The sequence below is a fragment of the Carcharhinus amblyrhynchos genome, chromosome 27 (genome assembly GCF_965287045.1).
Source record: "Carcharhinus amblyrhynchos chromosome 27, sCarAmb.v2.hapA, whole genome shotgun sequence".
Taxonomy (NCBI): Eukaryota; Metazoa; Chordata; class Chondrichthyes; order Carcharhiniformes; family Carcharhinidae; genus Carcharhinus; species Carcharhinus amblyrhynchos.
Window position 1 is genome coordinate 42,070,718 of NC_137350.1, and position 22,545 is coordinate 42,093,262.

General features: G+C 43.8%; 1 protein-coding gene across 1 annotated transcript in view; it reads right to left on the reverse strand.

Moving 5' to 3' along the window:
* Positions 1 to 22,545, reverse strand: part of tubg1 (tubulin, gamma 1) — a 111,561-nt gene that overhangs the window by 59,898 nt on the left and 29,118 nt on the right. Inside the window, exons 3-5 of the mRNA XM_080213751.1 lie at positions 14,279 to 14,446; positions 13,360 to 13,428; positions 2,749 to 2,828 (exon numbers count right to left, since the gene is read on the reverse strand). Of these exons, the coding sequence (XP_080069877.1) occupies positions 2,749 to 2,828; positions 13,360 to 13,428; positions 14,279 to 14,446 (317 nt within the window). The remainder of the gene's footprint in view (positions 1 to 2,748; positions 2,829 to 13,359; positions 13,429 to 14,278; positions 14,447 to 22,545) is intronic.

Below are 22,545 nucleotides of genomic sequence, written 5' to 3' on the forward strand. Positions count from 1 at the left end.
GAAACCACGCTCACTCAAAACGGGTCCCTTAGCAGCACACACGTGCTTGCGGCAGAAGAAAACTCAACAGGCAATACATAAACATGGGAGTAGGTTTCATAGTAAAACACACACTACTTGTGATGATTGAATTCCCCACTGAAGGCTCAGGGAAACTCCTGAATCCTCAGCTGTCAATAAGAGCAAGCACAGTTAACTTCATGTGTTTCTATGCCCTGATACTCACTCCACCTCATATCAACAGTCAATTCTGAGGCACACACTACCATCAACAGAATTCCCAATACCAGGTGGCTGTACCTTCTCGGGTACTTCAACACCAGGGGTGAGGACCCACTGCACAGCTTGGCCAATGTGCACAGGACACCAGGGAATCGACAAGATGAACAAAAATGAATAGGGGTTGCTGGAGCCATGCTGTCACCATGGACTGTGTGTAACGAACAGCTAATTCCAAACCAAACTGACTCACAAGGACACATCTAAGATCACACCCCAGTCACCAGATCTCAATATCACCAGACACACCAAATTCAACAATGCCCTCAGCACTCATAGCTATTAGCTGGGCTGCATAGTGTCACAGTGGTTAGCACTGCTACTTCACTGTGCCAGGGACCCGGTTCTGATCCCCGGCTTGGATGACTGTGAAGTTTGCACGTTCTCCCCATGTCTGCATGGGTTTCCTCCCACAGTGCTAGTTAGGAGCACTGACCCGAACAGGAGCCATCTGTGGCAAATAGGAGAATTTCACAGTAACTGCATTGCAGTGTTAATGTGAGCCCTACTTGTGACTAATAAATAAACTTTACTATTACAGCCCAGAATGATACTGATCACTCCTGGAATGTGGCAAGATCAGGCTTCAGTCAAAGAATATCACACCAAGACGAAAGGCCATCCTCAGATAAATACTTGCAGTACCACTGACCCAGATATTCCTCAACATCCCCAATCCAGTTTTTTCAGACAACACCTGACAAGAAAGATGTACAAAACAATCAAGAATGCAATAGGTCCAGCAGCAACCATAAGTCCCAGGAAATGTTGGCATTCAACCCAAAATCATCGAAAGTGAAAAACAAACACTGCTGCAACAACTCCGTGAGCTTTTTTTTCTCTGCTTGAAGGAAAATCTGCTCCTCGAGACATGTATAATGCAGAAATTGTACAAAAACAACTGCAGTGACTGTAACAATTACTGAGGCATTCTCCTTTTGAGTATTATGGGAAAGATCTTTGTTAATGTTGCTTTGACCAGGTTATAGATCCTGGGGAGTCACACATCTATCCTGGGTTGAAGTGCAGTTTCAGAATTGTCAGATCAAGAGTTGACATGATTTTCTCACTTTAGCACTTACAAGAGAAGTGCTATGAACGGTGCAGACCACTCTACACTTCACAGACCTCACCAAGGCCATCAACTCCTATCAAGAGATGAACTCTTGCAATTCCTGAGCATATTTGTTTCTTTCCAGTTCCGTCAGTTACAGTGGAGGATTATTAGAGGCTTTCGAGATCAACAGCCAGGTGAAGCATAGTTGTATCTTTGTGCCAACTCCCTGGCATACTTCTCTCCATGTTGCTTTTGTATGCTTTTGGTAACTCAAATAAGGGTGTCTATCTGCATGCCAGAATTGACAGCAAGCTGTTCAACTTGACCAATGGCACATCAAGACGAAAGTGCATAATGCCCTTGATTTGCTATTTGTTGATGATGCCATGCTGGCATCCCACACTGAAGTTCACTTGCAACAGCTTGTAAATCAGATCTCCTAGGCCTGCAAGGAGTTTGAAGGCTACACCTTCCTTCAACGCTGATAACCTCACTCTAGATGTTGTCAACAGCTTCACATACTTTAGATCAATAATTTTTAGTAATCTGTCCCTTGATGCCGAAATCAGCACCACTGTTTAAAACAGAGATGTCATGTCAAAGTTGAGAATGAGTGTGGACCAACAGCAAACTTAAGGAAAATACAAAGATCCATGTATAATAAGCTAGTGTTCTCAGCACCCTACTTTACAGTGGTGAGGGAGGTGCACCAGTGTGCAGGGATCACCGTCATAGACTGGGTCACATGAACCAAATGAAATGTGGCTACATCCGCAAAGACATGCTCAATAGCAAGCTTGCTATCAGCTCAAAGTCTGTGATACAATGGGGCAGCAGGATGGCACACTAGTTAGCACTGCTACCTCACAGCGCCAGGTACCCGAGTTCAATTCCTGATTTGGCACCGGAATGTGGCGACTCAGAGATTTTCACAGTAACTTCATTGTAGTGTTAATGTAAACCGACTGGTGACACTAATAAATAAACTGAAACAAGGATGTCTAAAAGTGAGACCTCAAGTTGACTGGGATCGGAGGCGATCCTTGGAAACCCTGGGGAGTCCTCACTTGGAAATCCTCGGAGAGAAAGGAAGGGAGTGGGAAAAACAAAGGACAAAAGAAATGATCTTGTGGTGAAAAAGAAAAGGAAAGAAAAAACATTAAACATCCTCATTATTCAACTTTGCCAACCGCAGAAGGGACTGTCACTCACAAATCGGCCTCTACAGCCACAACATTCTATACAGAAGTAACGTACACCCTGGGCATAGTCCAGTATCTCCCAAGACTGACAAATGGAGGAGGAATACTTAAAAGTACTTCTCTTTCTTCCAAATCAGTATGGAGACAAAGAGACAATCACAGTTTGCACAGTTAATGGTTCATCTCTACAGTTAAATGTCTGTCACTAACCTATCATTTAACTTCTCCAGGAGGTAGGAACCCAATCCAGAACCTGTCCCACCAGCAATGGAATGACATAAAACAAAGCCCTACAACAAAAACAGAAAAATACAACAGTAAACATTACTGTACAAATTGGTTATGCCCTGTTGACACAAGTTACAGCACAAGCTGATACAGTTAAAACTTACAGCAGATTCAAACTCAAAAGCTCAGTCAATAAATGAGATTTTGGTAATTATTGCAGCTATCAGTAATGCAAAAACAAGCATTTATGGTTTTTAAAAAATATATAAAAACACGTACCTTTTTCTCCTATGATAATATTGTGCTTTGAGGGGGACTGCTTTGAGACAGTGTTTAGTTACAAGCAGTTGGTTTGTCTGCCAGGAATGCAGCAGAAGCTGGGAAGCAGGATAATTACTCATTTCAGCAATTAAGTAGAAGGCTTAATGAGCTTTGGTTTACCAAAAAATACCCTCGAGTGTTTTCTTGATTAAAGTAATGGTACAGTGAGTTAGGTATACAGGGTTATATAGTCATGTGGTACGAGAAATGGGAGGAGCTAGGTTTGTAGACAACTTTTTGTGTTCAGTTGCTGGAGAGACTGTTCAAAGATAGCAGCCTACAAGTAGCTCTCTCTCAACAAAATCTCTCTGGAACCTCCAAAACTGTTAACAAAGTTTAAAGCAAATACACCTGGAATTGCTAACTTTTTAAAAATGGGGCTTAAGTCAGAGTCATAGTCAGAGGTTTACAGCATGGAAACAAGCCCTTCCTCTCCATGCTGCCCATTTTTTTTTAAACTCCTAAATTAATCTCAATTGCCCACATTTGGCCCATATCCCTCTATACCCATCGTACCCATATAACTACCTAAATGCTTTTTAAAAGACAAAATTGTACCTGCCTCCACCAATACCTCCAGCAGCTTGTTCCAGGCACTCACCACCTTCTGTGAAAAAATTGTCCTTCTGGACACCTTATATCTCTCCTCTCTCACCTTAAATCTATGCCTTCTAGTTTTAGACTCCCCTACCTTTGTGAAAAGATACTGACTATCTAGCTGATCTGTGCCCCTCATTACTTTATAGATCTCTATAAAATCTTCCCTCAGCATCCTACGCTCCAGAGAAAAGAGTCCCACTCTATACAGGCTCTCTTTATAACTCAATCCATCAAGTCCAGTAGCATCCAAGTCTTTTCTGCACATCCCAATGAACCTCGTTTGCACCCCCTCCAGTACTCTAGCTGTGGTCTCACCAAAGTTCTATACAACTCCAACATGGTTTCCTTGCTTTTGTAATCTATGCTTTGATTGATAAAGGCAAGTGCCCAATATGCCTTTTTCACCACACTACAAACATGCCTTCAGCGATCCATGGACAAATATGGGAAGGTATCTTTGTTGCATAGAACTTCCTAGTATCCTACGATTCAATGAGTACTTCCTTGTCAAATTACTCCTTCCAAAGCGTATCACCTCATATTTTCCAGGGTTAAATCTGATCTGCCACTTATCTGCCCATTTGACCATTCCATCTATATCTTCTTGTCACCCAGGACACTCCACCTCACTGTTAGCCACCCAGCCAATTTTTGTGTTATCCACAAACTTACTAATCCTACCCTCCAGTCATCTAAGTCATTTATAAAAATGATGAATAAAACGAGGCTCAACACAGATCCCTGTGATACGCCACTGGCTTCCAGTCACTAAAGCAAACTTCTGTCATCACAGTATTCCAAGTGTGGTCTTACCAATGTCTTGTACAACTTCAACAAGACATTCCAACTCCTGCATTCAATATTCTAACCGATGAAACCAAGCATGCTGAATGCCTTCTTCACCACTTTGTCCACTGTGACTCCACTTTCAAGGAGCTATGAACATGTACCCCCTACATCGCTTTGTTCTGTAACTCTCCCCAACACCCTACCATTAACTGAGTAAGTCCTGCCCTGGTTCAATTTATATAAATGACGAGTAAAAAGAGGCCCAACACAGATCCCTGTGATACGCCACTGGTTTCCAGCCTATAAAATGAGCCAATTTTGAATCCACTTTATCAAATTATCCTATATCCCATGTGAATCTATCTTCTTTACAAATCTCCCATGTGGGACCTTGTTAAAGGCTTTGCTGAAATCCATTCAAACTATGTCAACTGCACTATCCTTTTCTACATACCTAGTCATCTCCTCAAAAAATTCATTCAAATTTGTTAGGCATGACCTCCGTCTGATGGAGCTGTGCTGACTGTCCCTGATCAAGCCTTGCCTCTTCAGAAGTTTCTCCAATAGTTTCCTCACCACTGACATCAGACTCACTGGTCTGTAGTTAGTTCTCTGGTTTATCTCTACAACCCTTCTTAAATAGCAGAACCAGGTTAGCTGTTCTCCAGTCGTCTGGCACCTCTCCCATGACGTGGAGATGCCGGTGTTGGACTGGGGTAAACACAGTAAGAAGTCTCACAACACCAGGTCAAAGTCCAACAAGTTTATTTGATAATAAATCCACAAGCTTTTGGAACACTGTTCCTTCATCAGATGAGTGAAAAATTCTGATCAGAAATAGGGCAAATAAAGGCAATAAAGTTTACAGTATTGTGTGTGCCTTCATATGCCCTGTTTCTGATCAGAACTTTCCATTCACCTGACGAAGGAACAGCATTCCGAAAGCTTGTGTATTTACTATCAAATAAACTTGTTGGGCTTTAACCTGGTGTTGTGAGACTTCTTACTGTGTTGGCCTCTCCCATGGCCCGAGAGGAATTGAAAAGTTGAGTCAGAGTCTTTACAATAACCTCCCTTGCCTCCCACCGCAGACTAGGACACAATTCATCTGGATCTGGAGATTTATCCGCTTCTAAGGCTGCCAACACCTCCAATACCTTTTCCCTCCCCATAGTTTATAAGATAAATATTGCTTAATTGGAACTGAATAGTAACGTCAGAAGAGCTGTTTATTTTCATATTTAAAGATCATTCAATGGTTAAGCGTTAGACCGTTTCATTTTGTTACATTATTTTAGACAGTTATGAAGAAAGCTTTTGTTTAGTTAAAAAGATCCCTAATTTGTCAGTGGAATCCTGGAGTAAAGTGTCCTTTCTTCACATTTATGCTAAAATAGAAAAATTGTTAGAGGTCTAATCTGGCTTCACAATATACCTTGGGGTTTCTGACCTGTTACCCCAACACTCTTAGGCAAGAAACTGCCTAATGTGGTACTCTGCCATTCAGACCAACACATCTACATGTGTGCATATAATATTATGGATTTTATTAATAGGGGCAAAGAGTACTAGAGCAAGGAGGTTATGCTGAAGTGATACAAGATACTAGTTAGGCCTTGACTGCAATATTTTAGAGAGTTCTGGACACTCCACTAGAGGAAGGATATGAATGCATTGGAGCAACTGCTGAAAATGTTTTCAAGAATGGTTCCAGGGATTAGCAACTTCAATGAAGTAGACTGGCTGTTGTCCTTGGAGAGCAGAAAGCTGAGAGGTGACTTGTTAGAGATATTCAAAATTACAAGGTTGGGAGAAACTGTTACCGCTTGTAAAAGGATCACAAATAAGATTTAAAGTGATTAACTAAAGATGCAAACGTGAGGTGAGAAAAACTTCTTCACACAACTGGTTGGGGTTTAGGACACACTGCCTGGAGTTGTGGTGGAGGCAGTTCAATCAAGGCATTCAAGAGAGCATTAGATGATTGCTTGAAAAGGGGCAATGTGCAATGGTATGGGGAAAAGGCAGGGGAAATGGCACTATGATGCTCATTTGGAGAGCCGGTGCAGACACGATGGGTCAAACAGACTATGCCTGTACCATAACAATTCTGTGACTGATTTTGGTCTTAAATGGGAAACCTCTTATTTGTAAACAATGCTCCTACATCTAGGTTTTCTCATATACCCTTCACCATCTACTGTCAAAACCCAATCAATCATATACACATCAATAACATCACCTCTCATTCTTTTAAACTCCAATGATTAAAGGTTCAGTCTGTTCAACCTCTCCTTATAGGCAAACCCTTCATTTCATGAATCAACTTAAGTGAACCTTCTTTGCCCTTGCAATACACCTATAACCATCCTCCCAACGAGACCAAAACCATACACAGTACCCTGGGCGCAGTCTCATCAATGTCTTATACAGTTGTAGCAAGACTCCTTTTCTTTTATACTCTATTTCCCTTGCAGTAAAGGTCACCATTCCCAATTAATTGCAAGCTAGATTTTTGAGATTCAGCTCTGTAGTCTCTGTCCACGTAAATAATATCGGAGGCAATTCTCCCAGCCCGCTGCACTGTTTTAGCGGGACGCCACAGCCTCATTGAGTCTCCACACGCACAAGTTCCAGACAAACCAGCTGGATTTACTCTGGTTTTTATGCAAAATCAACTCTTTTTTTGGGAGAATCCCACACAGAGTGTTTCTATCCTTCCTGAAGGTGGAACAGCTCACATTTTCCCACAATATACCAACTTTTTGCTCACTCACTTAACCTATCCACATCCTTTTGTGGCCTCTTTATGTCCTTCTAATTGTTATCCTACCTATCATTGCAATATCAGCAAACTTGGCTACAATACAATCTTCATGTCATTAATATAATTGGAAATGGTTGAAGTCCCGGCATTGATCTTTGTGGCATTCTGCTAGTTTCAGTTTGCAAATCTGCAAATGACCCATTTTTCTTGACTTGTCATTCCTTGTAAGGTATCCATGCTCATATAACATTCCCAAAAATGTGCTCGTTCTTACATGGCCTCAAAATACTGCAGATGTTGAAAATCTGAAATTAAAAAAAGCAAAAAATGCTGGAAACACATAGGTCAGGCAGCATCGGAGGGAAACATTTCATCTTTGATACCTTTCACCAGAACAAAAGGAAAATTGAAATGTGAGATTTTAAGAACGTGACTGAGAGCAAGGAGGTTAGCTCCCAAGTAGAGAAGGACTGTAGACAGTCTGAGAGGGAGGTTGGACAGCTGATGGAGAAGGGAAGCGCCCATACCAAGGGTCTGAGGTGTGTCTATTTTAATGCCAGGATTGTAGTGAATAAAGTGGATGAGCTTAGAGCGTGGATTGCTGCTTGGGAATGTGATGTGGTGGCCATTACAGACACTTGGATGTCAGATGTTTCAGGAAGGACAGGGAGGGAGGCAAAAGAGGTGGTGGAGTGGCACTGTTGATCAGGGACAGTGTCATAGCTGCAGAGAAGGTGAATGCCTTGGAAGGACTGTCTACAGGGTCTCTGTGGGTGGAAGTTAGGAACAGCAAGGGGTCAATAACTTTGCTGGGTGTTTTCTATAGGCCACCCAATAGTGACAGGGAAGTTGAGGTGCAGATAGGGAAACAGATCCTAGAGAGATGTAGAAATAACAGAGTTGTCGTAATGGGAGACTTTAATTTCCCAAACATCGACTGGAATATCCCTAGGGTAAGGGGTTTGGATGGGGAGGAGTTTGTTAGGTATGTTCAGGAGGGTTTCCTGACACAGCACGTGGATAAGCCTACGAGAGGAGAGGCTGTACTTGACCTGGTACTGGCTAACGAACTAGGACAGGTGTCAGATCTCTCGGTGGGACAGCACCTCGAGGATGGAGATCATAATTCTATCTCCTTCACGATAGCATTGGAAAGCGATAGATCAGGCAGGCTAGGAAGGTGTTCATCTGGAGTAAGGGGAAATATGAAGACATCAGGCAGAAAACTGGACGAGTAAACTGGAAGGAGGTGTTCTTGGGGAAAAGTGCTGAAGAAAGGTGATGGATTTTCAAGGAATGTTTGTCTGGAGCTCTGCACGACAACGTTCCGGCGAGACAAGGAGGTTTTGGTAGGTCGCGGGAACCGTGGCGCACGAAGGTTGTGATGAACCTGGTCAGGAAGAAAAGAACGCGTACAAAAGGTTCAGAGAGCTAGCAGACGTTAAGGATTTAGAGGAGTATAACGCTTGTAGAAAGGAGCTTAAAAAGGAAATTAGGAGAGCCAGAAGGGGTCATGTAGAGGCCTTGGCGGGTAAGATTAAGGAGAATCCCAAGGCATTCTACAAATATGTGAAGGGATTGGACCTATAAAAGGTGAAAGGGGAAAAGTCTGTGTGGAACCGGAAGAAATGGCAAAGGTGCTTAATGAGTACTTTGCCTCGGCATTCACAGTGAAAAGTGATCTGGGAGGTTGCACTACAGGTTTGCGGCAGTCTGAAAAGATTGAGTATGTGGACGTTAAGAAAGAAGGTGTGTTGGGACTTTTAAATTCTATCAAGATAGACAAGTCGCCAGGACCAGATGGGATGTAGCCCAGGTTACTGTGGGAGGTGAGGGAAGTGACTGCAGAGCCCCTGGCAATGATCTTTGCATAGTCGATGGAGATGGGAGATTTTCCAGAGGATTGGAGGATTGTGGATGTTGCTCCTATTTTCAAGAAAGGGAACAGGGATAGCCTGGGAAATTACCGACCGGCGAGTCTGACCTCAGTGGTTGGTAAGTTGATGGAGAAGATACTGAGGGACAGGATTTATGAGCATTTAGAGAAGTTTAGAATGATCAGAAATAGTCAGCACAGCTTTGTCAAGGGCAGGTCGTGCCTTACAAGCCTAGTTGAGTTCTTTGAAAATGTGACTGAACACACTGACGAAGGAAGAGCGGTGGATGTGGTTTACATGGACTTCAGCAAATCGTTTGATAAGGTCCCCCATGCAAGACTTCTTAAGAAGGTGAGAGGGCATGGGATCCAAGGGGCTTTGGCCTTGTGGATCCAGAATTGGCTTGCCTGCAGAAGGCAGAGAATGATTGTGGGTGGATCTTTTTCCGCATGGAGGTCAGTCACCAGTGGAGTGCCCCAGAGATCTGGATCTAGGACCCTTGCTGTTTGTCATCTTCATAAATGACCTGGATGAGGAAGTGGAGGGATGGGTTAGTAAGTTCGCTGACGATACAAAGGTTGGTGGTGTTGTGGATAGTCTGGAGGGATATCAGAAGTTGCAGCGTGAAATAGATGGGATGCAAGACTGGGCGGAGAAGTGGCAGATGGACTTCAACGCGGATAAATGTGTAGTCGTCCATTTTGGCAGGACCAATGGGATGAAGGAGTATAATATCAAGGGTAGAACTCTTCGCAGTGTTGAGGAGCAGAAGGATCTTGGGGTCCGGGTCCATAGGACTCTTAAATCGGCCTCACAGGTTGAGGATGTGGTCAAGAAGGCGTATGGTGTACTGGCCTTCATTAATCGAGGGATTGAGTTTAGGAGTCGGGAGGTAATGCTGCAACTTTATAAGACCCTTGTCAGACCCCACTTGGAGTACCGTGCGCAGTTCTGGTCGCCTCACTACAGGAAGGATGTGGAAGCTATTGAGAGTTTGCAGAGGAGATTTACAAGGATGTTGCCTGGATTGGGTGGCATGCCTTATGAAGATAGGTTGAGAGAGCTAGGTCTCTTCTCCCTGGAGAGACGAAGGTTGAGAGGCGACCTGATAGAGGTTTATAAAATGTTGAGAGGAATAGATAGGGTGGATTCTCAGAGGCTATTTCCCAAGGCTGAAATGGTCGCTACAAGAGGACATAGGTTTAAGGTGCTGGGCAGCAAGTACAGAGGAGATGTTAGGGGTAAGTTTTTCACTCAGAGGGTGGTGAGTGAGTGAAATCGGCTGCCGTCGGTAGTGGTAGAGGCGAACTCGTTGGGGTCTTTTAAGAGACTTCTGGATGAGTACATGGGATTTAATGGGATTGGGAGTTACAGATAGTTCTATGGCTTGGTAGGTACGGATATGATCGACGCAACTTGTGGGCCGAAGGGCCTGTTTGTGGTGTAGTGTTCTATGTTCTAAAAGGATGGGGGAGGGGAAAGAAGAAGAAAATTGGACAGTGTGGAGATTATCTTCATCAATGACACATTGAAGGCTCCAGAGAAGATGTCGTAGCTTCTCCGCTCCGGGGAAGTACTGGATGTTGAAGGGTACTCTGTCCGCCATGTCCCGTGTTTGTCGTCTGAGTGGGTCGGTGCGGTTTTTTTTGCCATGGAACGGTTGATCATTGAATTGAGCGCCATATCCTGTTCTTATGAGGGCACCTTTCAGCGTCTGCAAGGTGGGGGGGGGGGGGGGGGGGGGGCTGGGGTGTGTGTGTGTGTGTGTGTGTGTGTACGTACGTGTGTGTACGCCTTGCAGTACAGTGAAGTGCTGAGGTAACCATCCTGGAATTCTGTGAACAGTTTTGGTCCCCTTAACGGGAGATATACTGGCACTGCAGGCAGTCCATAGAAAGTTCAGAACCAGAAAGCATGATGTCACAGTAAGCTGCTGCCCATTTAAGACAGAAATGAGGAGGAATTTCTTTTCTCGGGGGGAGTAAGTCTGTGGAATTCTTTACTGCAGAGGGCTGTAGAGGCTGAGTTATTGAACATGTTCAAGGCTGAGATAGACAGATTTTTAATCAGTAAGGGAATAGGCCGGTAAAATGGATTTGAGGATGATCAAATCCCAGATCTCACTGAATGGTGAAGCAGACACGATGGGCCAAAAAACCTACTTCTGCTCCAACATCTTGTAGTCTTCGCTCCATCCAAACAGACAAATTCATCCCTTATATTACGCATAATTTCACCTCCTCTGCTTTCCTTCCTGTCCTTCCCAAGTATCAAATAAATGCAATGTACATAAAAAATAGGACAAATCCAACCCAACCAATTACCATCCCATCATTCAACTCTTATAAATGGACACACCTTTTATTAAGCTGATCTTTTCTACACCCTAGCTATGGCTGTAACACCATATTCTGCTGCCTCTGCTTTCCTTCTTCCCAATGTACTCTATGAATGGCATGTTTTGTCTCTATATGCACAAGAAACAATACTTCTTACTGTATCCCAATACATGTGACAAAAATAAACCAACTTCAACTTTGATCATCAGCAAAGTGATGTAAAGTGTCAACAGTGCTCCTAAATGGCATTACTTACACACAATAGCTTGCTCACTAATACTCAGTTTGGGTTCTGCCAGGACTACTCAGTACCTGACCCCACTGTCACTGAAGCAGTTCTGGAACTCCCTCCCTAACAGCACTGTGGATATGCACATGGACTGCAATGGTTCAAGAAAGTGGCTTATCACAACCTTTTCAAGGGTAATTAAAGACACGCAATAAATGCCCACATCCTTCACTTGACTAAAATAAAAATTGTGCTGTCCAGCTGGTGCACACTACTGCAGCTTGAGCAGATTCATACAGTATCTTAATACAGAAAATACAGAACACTGTAACAAATGCAATAAACTTAATTCAGACATTCTACACCAGTTATGTGCTCAAAGTACCGTGTTATAAATGGCTCAAGTCAAAAACAGTGCAAACTGAAGTCAAGACGTTTGTCATTCTCAAAATCATAAGGTTCAGGCTTCTGTTAGAAAACATGTGTTAAACCAAAGAGGAGCTGACCATTTTCCTAGTGACTCGACCATGTGCTTATATGCCCAATATCATTTACAAGGATGTTGCCTGGATTGGGTGACATGCCTTATGAGGATAGGTTGAGGGAGCTAGGTCTTTTCTCCCTGGAGAGACGAAGGATAAGAGGTGACCTGATAGAGGTTTATAAGATGTTTATAAGATGTTGAGAGGTATAGATCGGGTGGATTCTCAGACGCTATTTCCCAGGGCTGAAATGGTCGCTACGAGAGGACACAGGTTTAAGCTGCTGGGGAGTAGGTACAGAGATGATGTCAGGGGTAAGTTTTTCACTCAGAGGGTGGTGGGTGAGTGGAATCGGCTGCCGTCAGTGGTGGTGGAGGTGAACTTGTTGGGGTCTTTTAAGAGACTTCTGGATGAGTACATGGGATTTAATGGGATTGAGGGTTATAGGTAGGCCTAGTAGGTAGGGATATGATCAGCGCAACTTGTGGGCCGAAGGGCCTGTTTGTGCTGCAGTTTTCTATGTTTTCTTTGTTCTATCTCTCAAATAAGTCAAATAAATAGTATTTTGCCTTATTATACTGTACCATAAGGTTTAATAGATTTGAAGGGTTTTGGTTGACTTGGGTAGAGATTCTATATACTCAATCATAAAGACAGATTAGTGTTTACAAAGCAACAGCCTTCCCATAACTCACACACCACTTAGCATTTTGGTCCCATCTTTAAAGGATCCAAGAACAAAATTACTGTGGTTAATTGAAATGTTAAAAACAGGTAACCGGTGAGGGCGGCACAGTAGCACAGTGGTTAACACTGTTGCTTCATAGCTCCAGGGACCTGGGTTTGATTCCGGGCTTGGGTCACTGTCTGTGTGGAGTTTGCACATTCTCCTCATGTCTGCATGGGTTTCCACCCACAATTCAAAGATGTGCAGGTTAGATTGATTGGCCATGTTAAAATTGCCCCTGAATGTCCTGAGATGCATAGATTAGAGAGATTAGCAGGTAAATATGTCAGGATATTGGGGTAGGGCCTGGGTGGGATTGTGGTTGCTGCAGGCTCGATGGGCTGAATGGCCTGTTTCTGCATTGTAGGGTTTCTAGGATTGCCAATAAACCCTACAACTTATTCCGCATTGTTGCGCAAAGTTCAATGGAGTATCTAAAATAGATTAAAAGCAGGAACTTACCTCCAAACTGTCGCTGCCATCAGCCTCTCGGTCAATAATATCAAATATATCCTCATGGATTTTCTCACCCTATTCAGAGCAAAAAGAACAGACATGATCACAACTCTTAAAAATAAAGGATTTCTCTCACTTGAGAGCTGATGGACCATAATAGTTAGACACACCCACTTATAAAAAAAAGAATGGATGCCAAGCAAATACAACACATACAACCCAATTGGTGGTCTCCATCAGATGTATCATGAATCATGCAATTCAGAGAGTTCTACAGAAGAACTCAGAGGGACAGATTCATGTGAATGGATAAAGTCTCATGTTAGGGAAGGGCAATAGGATTTAGGGGAATAAGCTCACAGAACATTAAATAAAGTTAAAGTTGAAAAAGGTTGTAAAACAAATAGAATTATATATTTCTAATAAGAGCACAACAAATATCAAGAAATACTGAATTTAAAATTCAAAAGATAATGATAAGCCAAAGTAAAACATTAAAATCTCAGAATAAATATGGTGAGCAATGTTGGGCTACACACTAGTGAGGATATTAAGTCTTTGCCAAAAGTACAATCCTTCATAAGGAAGCTACGTGAAAGGAGGAAATTTAAATAGAGAAGACTTTTAGCAGAATGCATATTACAGGGCAAATTAAGGAACTAAACAGGGTCGCTAGAAGACTATTCTACACTGACTGAGGTGTCCAGGACAACAGGACACAACTACTAAATTAGAAGCAAGAGATTTAGAGCAAAGGACGGGAAAAACTCACCCACAGAGAAGGAAAAGCTGCTGAGATGTTGAACAGGGTGGCCAAATGTAATCAGAATCATTTGTTCATGTGGAGGGTAAACATGAATAGGATTGGTTTGTTTGAATGGCTTGCTTCTATTGTAGTTTTCTTACCATTTTAAGCAAAACCCACCTGAGAATAGCCACTTGCCCAGTTGTTGCCTGCACCTCCTCCATGCTCTGATAGGTAGATATTCTCTGGATTATACAGGTTGGCATATGGTGAATTCAGGATAGAATGAATTACACGTGGTTCCAAGTCCAATAGCACAGCCCTTGGGATATAATGCTCATCATCTGCCTAAACAAACATACATTAAACTTACCATACGTTAAATCATAAAGGAGAATCAGATGCAATATGAATATTTTTGCAAAAACAACTAGGTTTCCTCCCACAGTCCAAAGATGTGCAGGTTAGGTTGACTGGCCGTGCTAAATTGCCCCTTAGTGTCCCAAGTAGGTTTGAGGGATTAGTGGGAGGATTGTTGTCAGTGCAGTCGATGGGCTGAATGGCCACTATAGGGATTCTATGATTCTATATATTTTGAAAATTACTTTTGAGGTTGGTAAAATTTTCTAAGCAGAGGTACTGTGCAAGAGGATTACAAGGCAAATACGTAGCATTGGTCTAGAATCATTTATGAGCCAGAATGGGTTATTTTTGCAACATGTGGTCACATTTTTCTGCTTTCTCAGAATTAACTGGAGTTATTAAACACCAGTGCATAAGATGTGGAGAGGTATACATCAGGTGGATTCTCAGAGGCTTTTTCCCAGGGCTAAAATGGTTGCTACGAGAGGACACAGGTTTAAGGTGCTGGGGAGTAGGTACAGAGGAGATGTCAGAGGTAAGTTTTCCACTCAGAGGGTGGTGGGTGAGTGGAATCGGCTGCCGTCGGTGGTGGTGGAGGCAAATTCGATGCGGTCTTTTAAGAGACTTCTGGATGAGTACATGGGACTTAATAGGATTGAGGGTTATAGGTAAGCGTAGTAGGTAGCCATATGATTGGCGCAACTTGTAGGCCGAAGGGCCTGTTTATGCTGTAGTTTTTCTATGTTCTACCATTTCATAATCTGATCTACTGCATTCACTGCTCCCATCGCAGTCTATTCTACATCAGAGAGACCAAACATACATTGGGTGACCACTTTGCTGAACACTTTCAGTCCATCCATAAGCAGGATCCAGACCTTCCTATCACTTGCCACTTCAACACACCACCCTGCTCTCCTGTCCACATGTCTGCCCTTGGCCTTTTGCAATGTTCTAGTGAATCCCAATCTAGAGAAATAACACTTAAGCTTCCGACTGGGCCAATATGGACGTTCAGAGACTATTTCCTTGGGTGGATGTAGCTGTTACTAGGGGGCGTAACTATAAGGTTCATGGAGGGAAACATAGGAGAGATGTCCGAGGTAGGTCCTTTACTCAGAGTGGTTGGGTGTGGAATGCACTGCCTGCTGTGATAGTGGAGTCGGACACTTTAGGAACTTTCAAGCAGGTATTGGATAAACACATGGAGCACACCAGAATGATAGGGAGTGGGGTAGCTTGATCTTGGGTTTAGACATAGCTCGACACAACATTGAGGGCCGAAGAGCCTGTTCTGTGCTGTACTGTTCTATGTTTCTATATTTCTACAGAGCATGAACTCCACCCTCCATCTTCACACCATTTCCATTTATTTTATGCTTTTTTTTCAGCTCATTCATTCATTTTATCATCCTTTTCTCTCATTTCCATTTTTCCACATCTCCATTCCCGCTCTCCTTCTTGCCCTCCACCTCCCTCCTTCAGTGGAACTGCCTTAACAGTCTGTTCTGCCATTCACACATTCTGATCTCTTGATGGACACTTTTAGCCTATCTTTCAGCCTTCCTCATCTTCATTCCCTTTATCCAATTTCAGCACCTATCCCCCACCATCACGGTATAAATCTTTTCAAATTTTCCTCACACATAGCTCTGACAAAGGATCATCCAGACTTGAAACATTGGCTCCATTCTCTCTCAACACATGCTGTCAGACCTGCTGAGATTTTCTAGCATTTTCTGTTTTTTATCATAATTTACCATGAACCTCCAGGTTGCTAATCCAATACAATAACTGCTACACTAACATGCCAATCTCAAGCTGTGAAGAAACCACTGGCTACAAGACTAGGAAACACCAAGACTGGTTCGATGAAAATGACAACTTCATCCGAAGCCTCAATGAAAAGAAGAGGAAAGCTTTCCGCACCTGGCAAAGCAACATAATTAGCGAGGCAAAGAGGAGAGCTCATCAATCCACAAAGGCAGAGGTACAAAGAATAACTAAGGAAATCAGGAAGCAATGGTGGACTGAGAAAGTTAAGGAGCTGCAACTCTTCACCAACAAGCAGAACACCTGGGGCTTCTTCAGTGCCACCAAGGCAATATTAGAACGTACACCCTAGGCCTCAAACCAGTGTGAAGTAAGGATGAAATCCTCTTCAGAGGCAGAGGAAACATCAGCCTTTGATGGAGGGAACACTTCATAGAACTCCTAAAGCATGATACAAATCACAGATAAGGGCATACTTGAGGAAATCCCCCAACTCCCCAATGATGATTCTGGACTTCCATCAAACATAGATGAAGTTGAAACTGCCATTAAACATGTGAAGAATGGAAAAGCTATAAGAGTGGATGGGATTCCAGTGGAGATAACCCATCATCTCCAACATCTGTCCCTGAAAAACTGGGACAGAGAATAAATTTTGCTAACTTCAGGGATGCCGTCATTGCCACCATCTTCAAGAAGGGAGACAAAACTGACTGAGGGAACTACTGAGCAACCTCCCTACTCTCCATCACCTGAATCTTTGCAAGCCGCCTTCTCCCAGTCTGAAGTAATCCTTCCAGAAAGCCAGTGTGGCTTTTGATCAAACTGTGAAACAGCGGATCTGATTTTCACCATTCAACTCCTTCAAGGGAAGTACCAGGAGCAACATCGACAACTCTACATGGCTTTCATTGATCTGATCAAGGCTTTTGACTCCGTCAATCAGGGAATGCTATGGAAGATCATGTCAAAGGCCGGCTGTTCACCAACATCCTCCAGCTCCTCCATAACAAGATATTCGTAACAGTTTTTACCAACGGAAATAAGATATAAACATTCGAGGTTAAAAGAGGAGTCAAGCAGAGATGCGTCATCATCCCCCAACGCGACCCACCCCCCCACCCTTTTCTCCATCTTCACCACCACAATCATAGAACATAGAAAACTGCAGCACAAACAGGTCCTTCGGCCCACAAGTTGTGCTGATCATATCCCTACCTACTAGGCCTACCTATAACCCTCAATCCCATTAAATCCCATGTACTCATCCAGAAATCTCTTAAAAAGACCCCAACGAGTTCACCTCCACCACCACTGACGGCAGCTGATTCCACTCGTGAGTGAAAAACTTACCCCTGACATCTCCTCTGTACCTACTCCCCAACAGCTTAAACCTGTGTCCTCTCATAGCAACCATTTCAGCCCTGGGAAATAGCCTCTGAGAATCCACCCGATCTATACCTCTCAACATCTTATAAACCTCTATCAGGTCACCTCTCATCCTTCATCTCTCCAGGGAGAAAAGACCTAGCTCCCTCAACCTATCCTCATAAGGCATGCCACCCAATCCAGGCAACATCCTTGTAAATCTCCTCTGCATCCTTTCAATAGCTTCCACATCCCTCCTGTAATGAGATGACCACAACTGCACACTGTACTCCAAGTTGGGTCTGACTAGGGTCTTATAAAGCTGCAGCATTATCTCCCGACTCCTAAACTCAATCCCTCGATTAATGAAAGCTAGTACATCGTACGCCTTCTTGACCACATCCTCCACCTGTGAGGCCGATTTAAGAGTCCTATGGACCCGGACCCCAAGGTCCTTCCGATCCTCTACACTGCTAAGAGTCTTACGCTTGATATTATACTCCTTCGTCCCATTGGACCTGCCAAAATGGACCACTACACATTTATCCAGGTAATCCTTCACCTTTCTGATTTCATTTGTCACATGTATTAGTATACAGTGAACAGTTCCTTTCACGCTGTACAGACAAAGCATACAATACATAGAGAAGGAAAGGAGAGAGAGTGCAGAATGTAGTATTAAAGTCAAAGCTAGGGTATAGAGAAAGATCAACTTAATACGAGGCAAGTCCATGCAAAAATCTGATGGCAGAAGGGAAGAAGCTGTTCTTGAGTTGGTTGGTACGTGTCCCCAAACTTTTGTATCTTTTTTCCCCCTGGCGGAAGAAGGTGGAAGAGTGTATATCCGGGACGCATGGGGTCCTTGATTATGTGGCTGCTTTTCTGAGGCAACAGCAAGTGTAGACAGAGTCAATGGATGGGAGGCTGGTTTGCGTGATGGACCGGGCTACGTTCATGACCATTTTGCGGTCTCCGACAGAGGAGGATCCATACTAAGCTGCGATACAACCAGGAGAATGTAATTCTATGTTGCATCTGTAAAGTTGATGAGAGTCACAGTGGACATGCCAAATTTCCTTAGCCTCCTAAGAAATCTTATGAAGAACAAGCTTCATGGTGGAGTGGAATGATCAAGTACAAGATGGACAGAAAGTTTTTCAACCTCAACCAGTTGAAATCCAAGAAAATGACACTGACATCATTTGTGCAACTTCAGTAAGTGAATGACATTACCATCTCCACACTCTCAGGAGAAAATCTCAAAGGTATGTTTGACACCTTCACGGAAGCATACTGAAGAATTGATGTCAGCCTCCTTTACCAACCTGCTCCAGGAAAGATCCCGTCTCTTCCTAAATCAAGATCAATAAAGAAACCCTTCCAAGAGAGCCATGTCCCTTCTAAGGTTGCTACCTATGTGGAGATTCAACATTGTATCCCATCTGCGAGCGGCGCCTTCAGAAGCCTAAGGATGACCGTGACGTTCACGCTGACACCAAGATCCTCGTGTACAAGGCAGGCATCCTCCCAACTCTTCTATTTGGCTTAGGAACTTGGACAACTAACAAATGTCACCTCTAAGGTCTGGAGAGGCAACATCAACGTCGTCTGAGACGGATTCTCCATATCAGCTGGACAGACAGATGTACTAACATCAGCATCCTTGAAGGAGTCAAGAGCACCAGCATCAAGGCCATGATCACGCAAAACCAACTCCACTGGGCCAGACATTTACCTAGATTATCAGAATCCTGACTGCCAAAGCAACTGATCTTCGTCCAGCTCACGGAAGGCTCCAGACCAACAGGACAAAAAGTGCTTCAAAGACATCCTGAAGGTTAGCTCAAGAAATGTAACATAGGCGTCAATGCCTGGGAGACCTTTGCTCAGAAGAGGCCTACTTGGAGGAGTCTCCTGATTGACGGGACACAATTTTTTAAGAATCCCAACAGCAAGAGGGAGCCCAAAAAAAAGGAGCCCGAGAAAGGAATACCAGCAATCTAGAGTTCAAGGATCAAACCCATCCCCCAGAAACACCTGCCAGGTGTGTGGTCAAAGATGTGGCTCTAGGATCAGGCTGTTATCAGCCCATGCAAAGTTTCACAGAACCCATGGCCAGCAATACAAAGTTTCTTAGGTGGACAATTATGCTCGTTAGCGAGTGATCGCCAAAGAAGTGTAGGTGGAGTTTGAACTCAAAATCTCCAGGTTGCTAGTCCAGTACACTAAATGCTATACTAGCATGTCCAAAGTACAACTGCAAATGCACTCTCTGATAATTTCTGAAACTAGAGTTCTCCCTTGACAAGGAAGTGCAATTCACAGTAAACTCATCACATTAGCTCACCTGTTGGCAGGTAGTCTCCTGTAACCTACATGGTGCACAGCCTGAATTATGATATGCAGTTCCTATTCGTAGGCCTAAGGAATCCTGGCAACTCCTTGCAGGCATTGCCTGTGTTTTACCAGGACCTTCTCAAAATCTGGGATACAGTTGCCTTGTGCCATGGCTCCTTCCATTTGTAGTAGCAACTGATATCATGGTTCCGTTGCTCAGAAAACCACTCCTCCACCAACACCATTTTAAGGTTGAAAACCCTTCCATGTAGGGACCTTCACTGGGGACCTCTGCTGTCCCACAGAATATCAAGGCACATCTGTGCAATGAGCAAGGGGAAGGAAGTGAAGGATGTAAAGCAGCAGTGCATACAGGAAGCCCTTTCACGCAGTGACAACAGGCATGGAGGGCATTTCGGTGAGGGAGAGGATTCATGTTTGGAGCCAATGTAAAATCGTTCAGACAGGTGTCCACCACACAGCTGTGCTGCCTCAAGACTACGAGTAACACTTGGATCCCAGCATGACCGTTTTGAGGTGTGGATGGTATCGGTTGCGAGCTTGAAGCTCACCACCGCATGATGAACCAACTCATGGAGCACCATCTGGCCTACTCCTTCACACCCAGCAAGTCACTGACTCTGGTTATCCTGGCAGCCTCAACCTGTCACTCTGCCAGCCGCCTGAAATGGACCTGGGGTAGAAGGTGTTGCATTCAGCAGTTCCATACAACTGAAGGTTGCACTGATTCAGGGACTCCCAAGAAACCTGCCCTTTTTGCAGTCATGAGTTCGTGAACCACGTTTGTATAGGTTGTTTTAGGCTGCACTGCCTTTTCAGTTTCTTAAAAAAACCCGCTGTTACAGTTTTGTTTACACATTCCTGATCTATGGGCACCTGGTGCAGAGGAGAGCAGAGAAGGAGAAGGACTTCCTCGTGAACCTGGTCCTGGGCCTGCCAAACTTAGTAAGACGTCTGACAACACCAGGTTTAAGTCCAACCAATTTATTTGATAGTATACTCACAAGCTTTCGGGGTTTGCCCTTCGTCAGGTGAATGGAGAGTTCCCAAAAGCTTGTGAGTTTACTATCAAATAAATTGGTTGGACTGAAACCTGGTGTTGTCAGACTTCTTACTGTGTTTACCTCAATCCAACGCCAGCATCTCCACATCCTGCCAAACTTGCCATTAATAGGCAATCAAGGGGGTCATCTGACCTGATTATTTGTCCCTCTACCAAGGTTATATTCATGGCCAGGTGCCCCTGCTGAGGGCACAAAGACCATTGAGGCCTTCGTACATCTTGGGACTGCAGGGACAGATTGCCTTATCGACCTCTTTAATCGCCTTTTGCTTTAATGTTTTAAGTTTCATTTGTGACTTGTTTGTGTTTCAGGCAGGTCCTTCTTTATCCGGGCAGCACAGTGGCACAGTGGTTAGCACTGCTGCCTCACAGCGCCAGGGACCAGGGTCCGATTCCCAGCTTGGGCCAGTGTCTGCGTGGAGTTTGCACATTCTCCCCGCGTCTGCGTGGAGTTTGCACGTTCTCCCCGCGTCTGCGTGGAGTTTGCACATTCTCCCCGCGTCTGCGTGGAGTTTGCACATTCTCCCCGCGTCTGCGTGGAGTTTGCACATTCTCCCCGCGTCTGCGTGGAGTTTGCACATTCTCCCCGCGTCTGCGTGGAGTTTGCACATTCTCCCCGCGTCTGCGTGGAGTTTGCACATTCTCCCCGCGTCTGCGTGGAGTTTGCACATTCTCCCCGCGTCTGCGTGGGTTTCCTCTGGGTGCTCCAGTTTCCCCCCTCAGTCCAAAGATGTGTGGATTAGATTGATTGGCCATGCTAAATTGACCCTCGTTTCAAGGGGATTACCAGAGTAAATATGTGAGATTACAGGGGCAGGATGAGATTGTTGTCGACGCAGACTTGATGGGCCAAATGGCCTCCTTCTGTACTATAGAATTCAATGGTCCCTCAGTTTATTTACTTTAAATTAATTGTTTAACTCAAAAAAAATTGAAATCTAGCCCTTTCAATTTAATTGCTTATTTCAACAAAAGAATTGGAACTCACACGTCTGCCATCTTAATGGCAGACCTGGCTTAGTTTAACACATTTATGTAAAAGATTTGAATACAAAAGTAGGGAGGTTATGCTTCAGTTATAGCAGGCATTGGTGAGACTACATCTGGAATACTGTGCACGTATTGGTCAATTTAAGGGAGGACGTTAATGCATTGGAAGCAGTTCAGACATCTAATACCTGAAATGGGAGGGTTGGTTTTTGAGGAAGGTTTAGTCAGATTAAGCTTGTATACACTTAAATTTAAAAGAGCAGTAGACAACTTGACTGAAACTTCCAATATCTTGGGAGGTTATCGGCAGGATGGATATGGAAAGATTGTTTCCTCACCCGGGTGGTTCTAGAACTAGGGGTCACAGTTTAAGAATATAAGACAGAGATGAGGAGAATTTTATTTCTCTCAGAGGGTGAATCTTTGGAATTCCCTTCCTCCAAAGGCAATGGAAGCAAAGTGTATTATTGAATAGCAGAATATATTATTGAATATTTTTACAGCAGGGGTAGCTAGAACAATGATAAGCAAA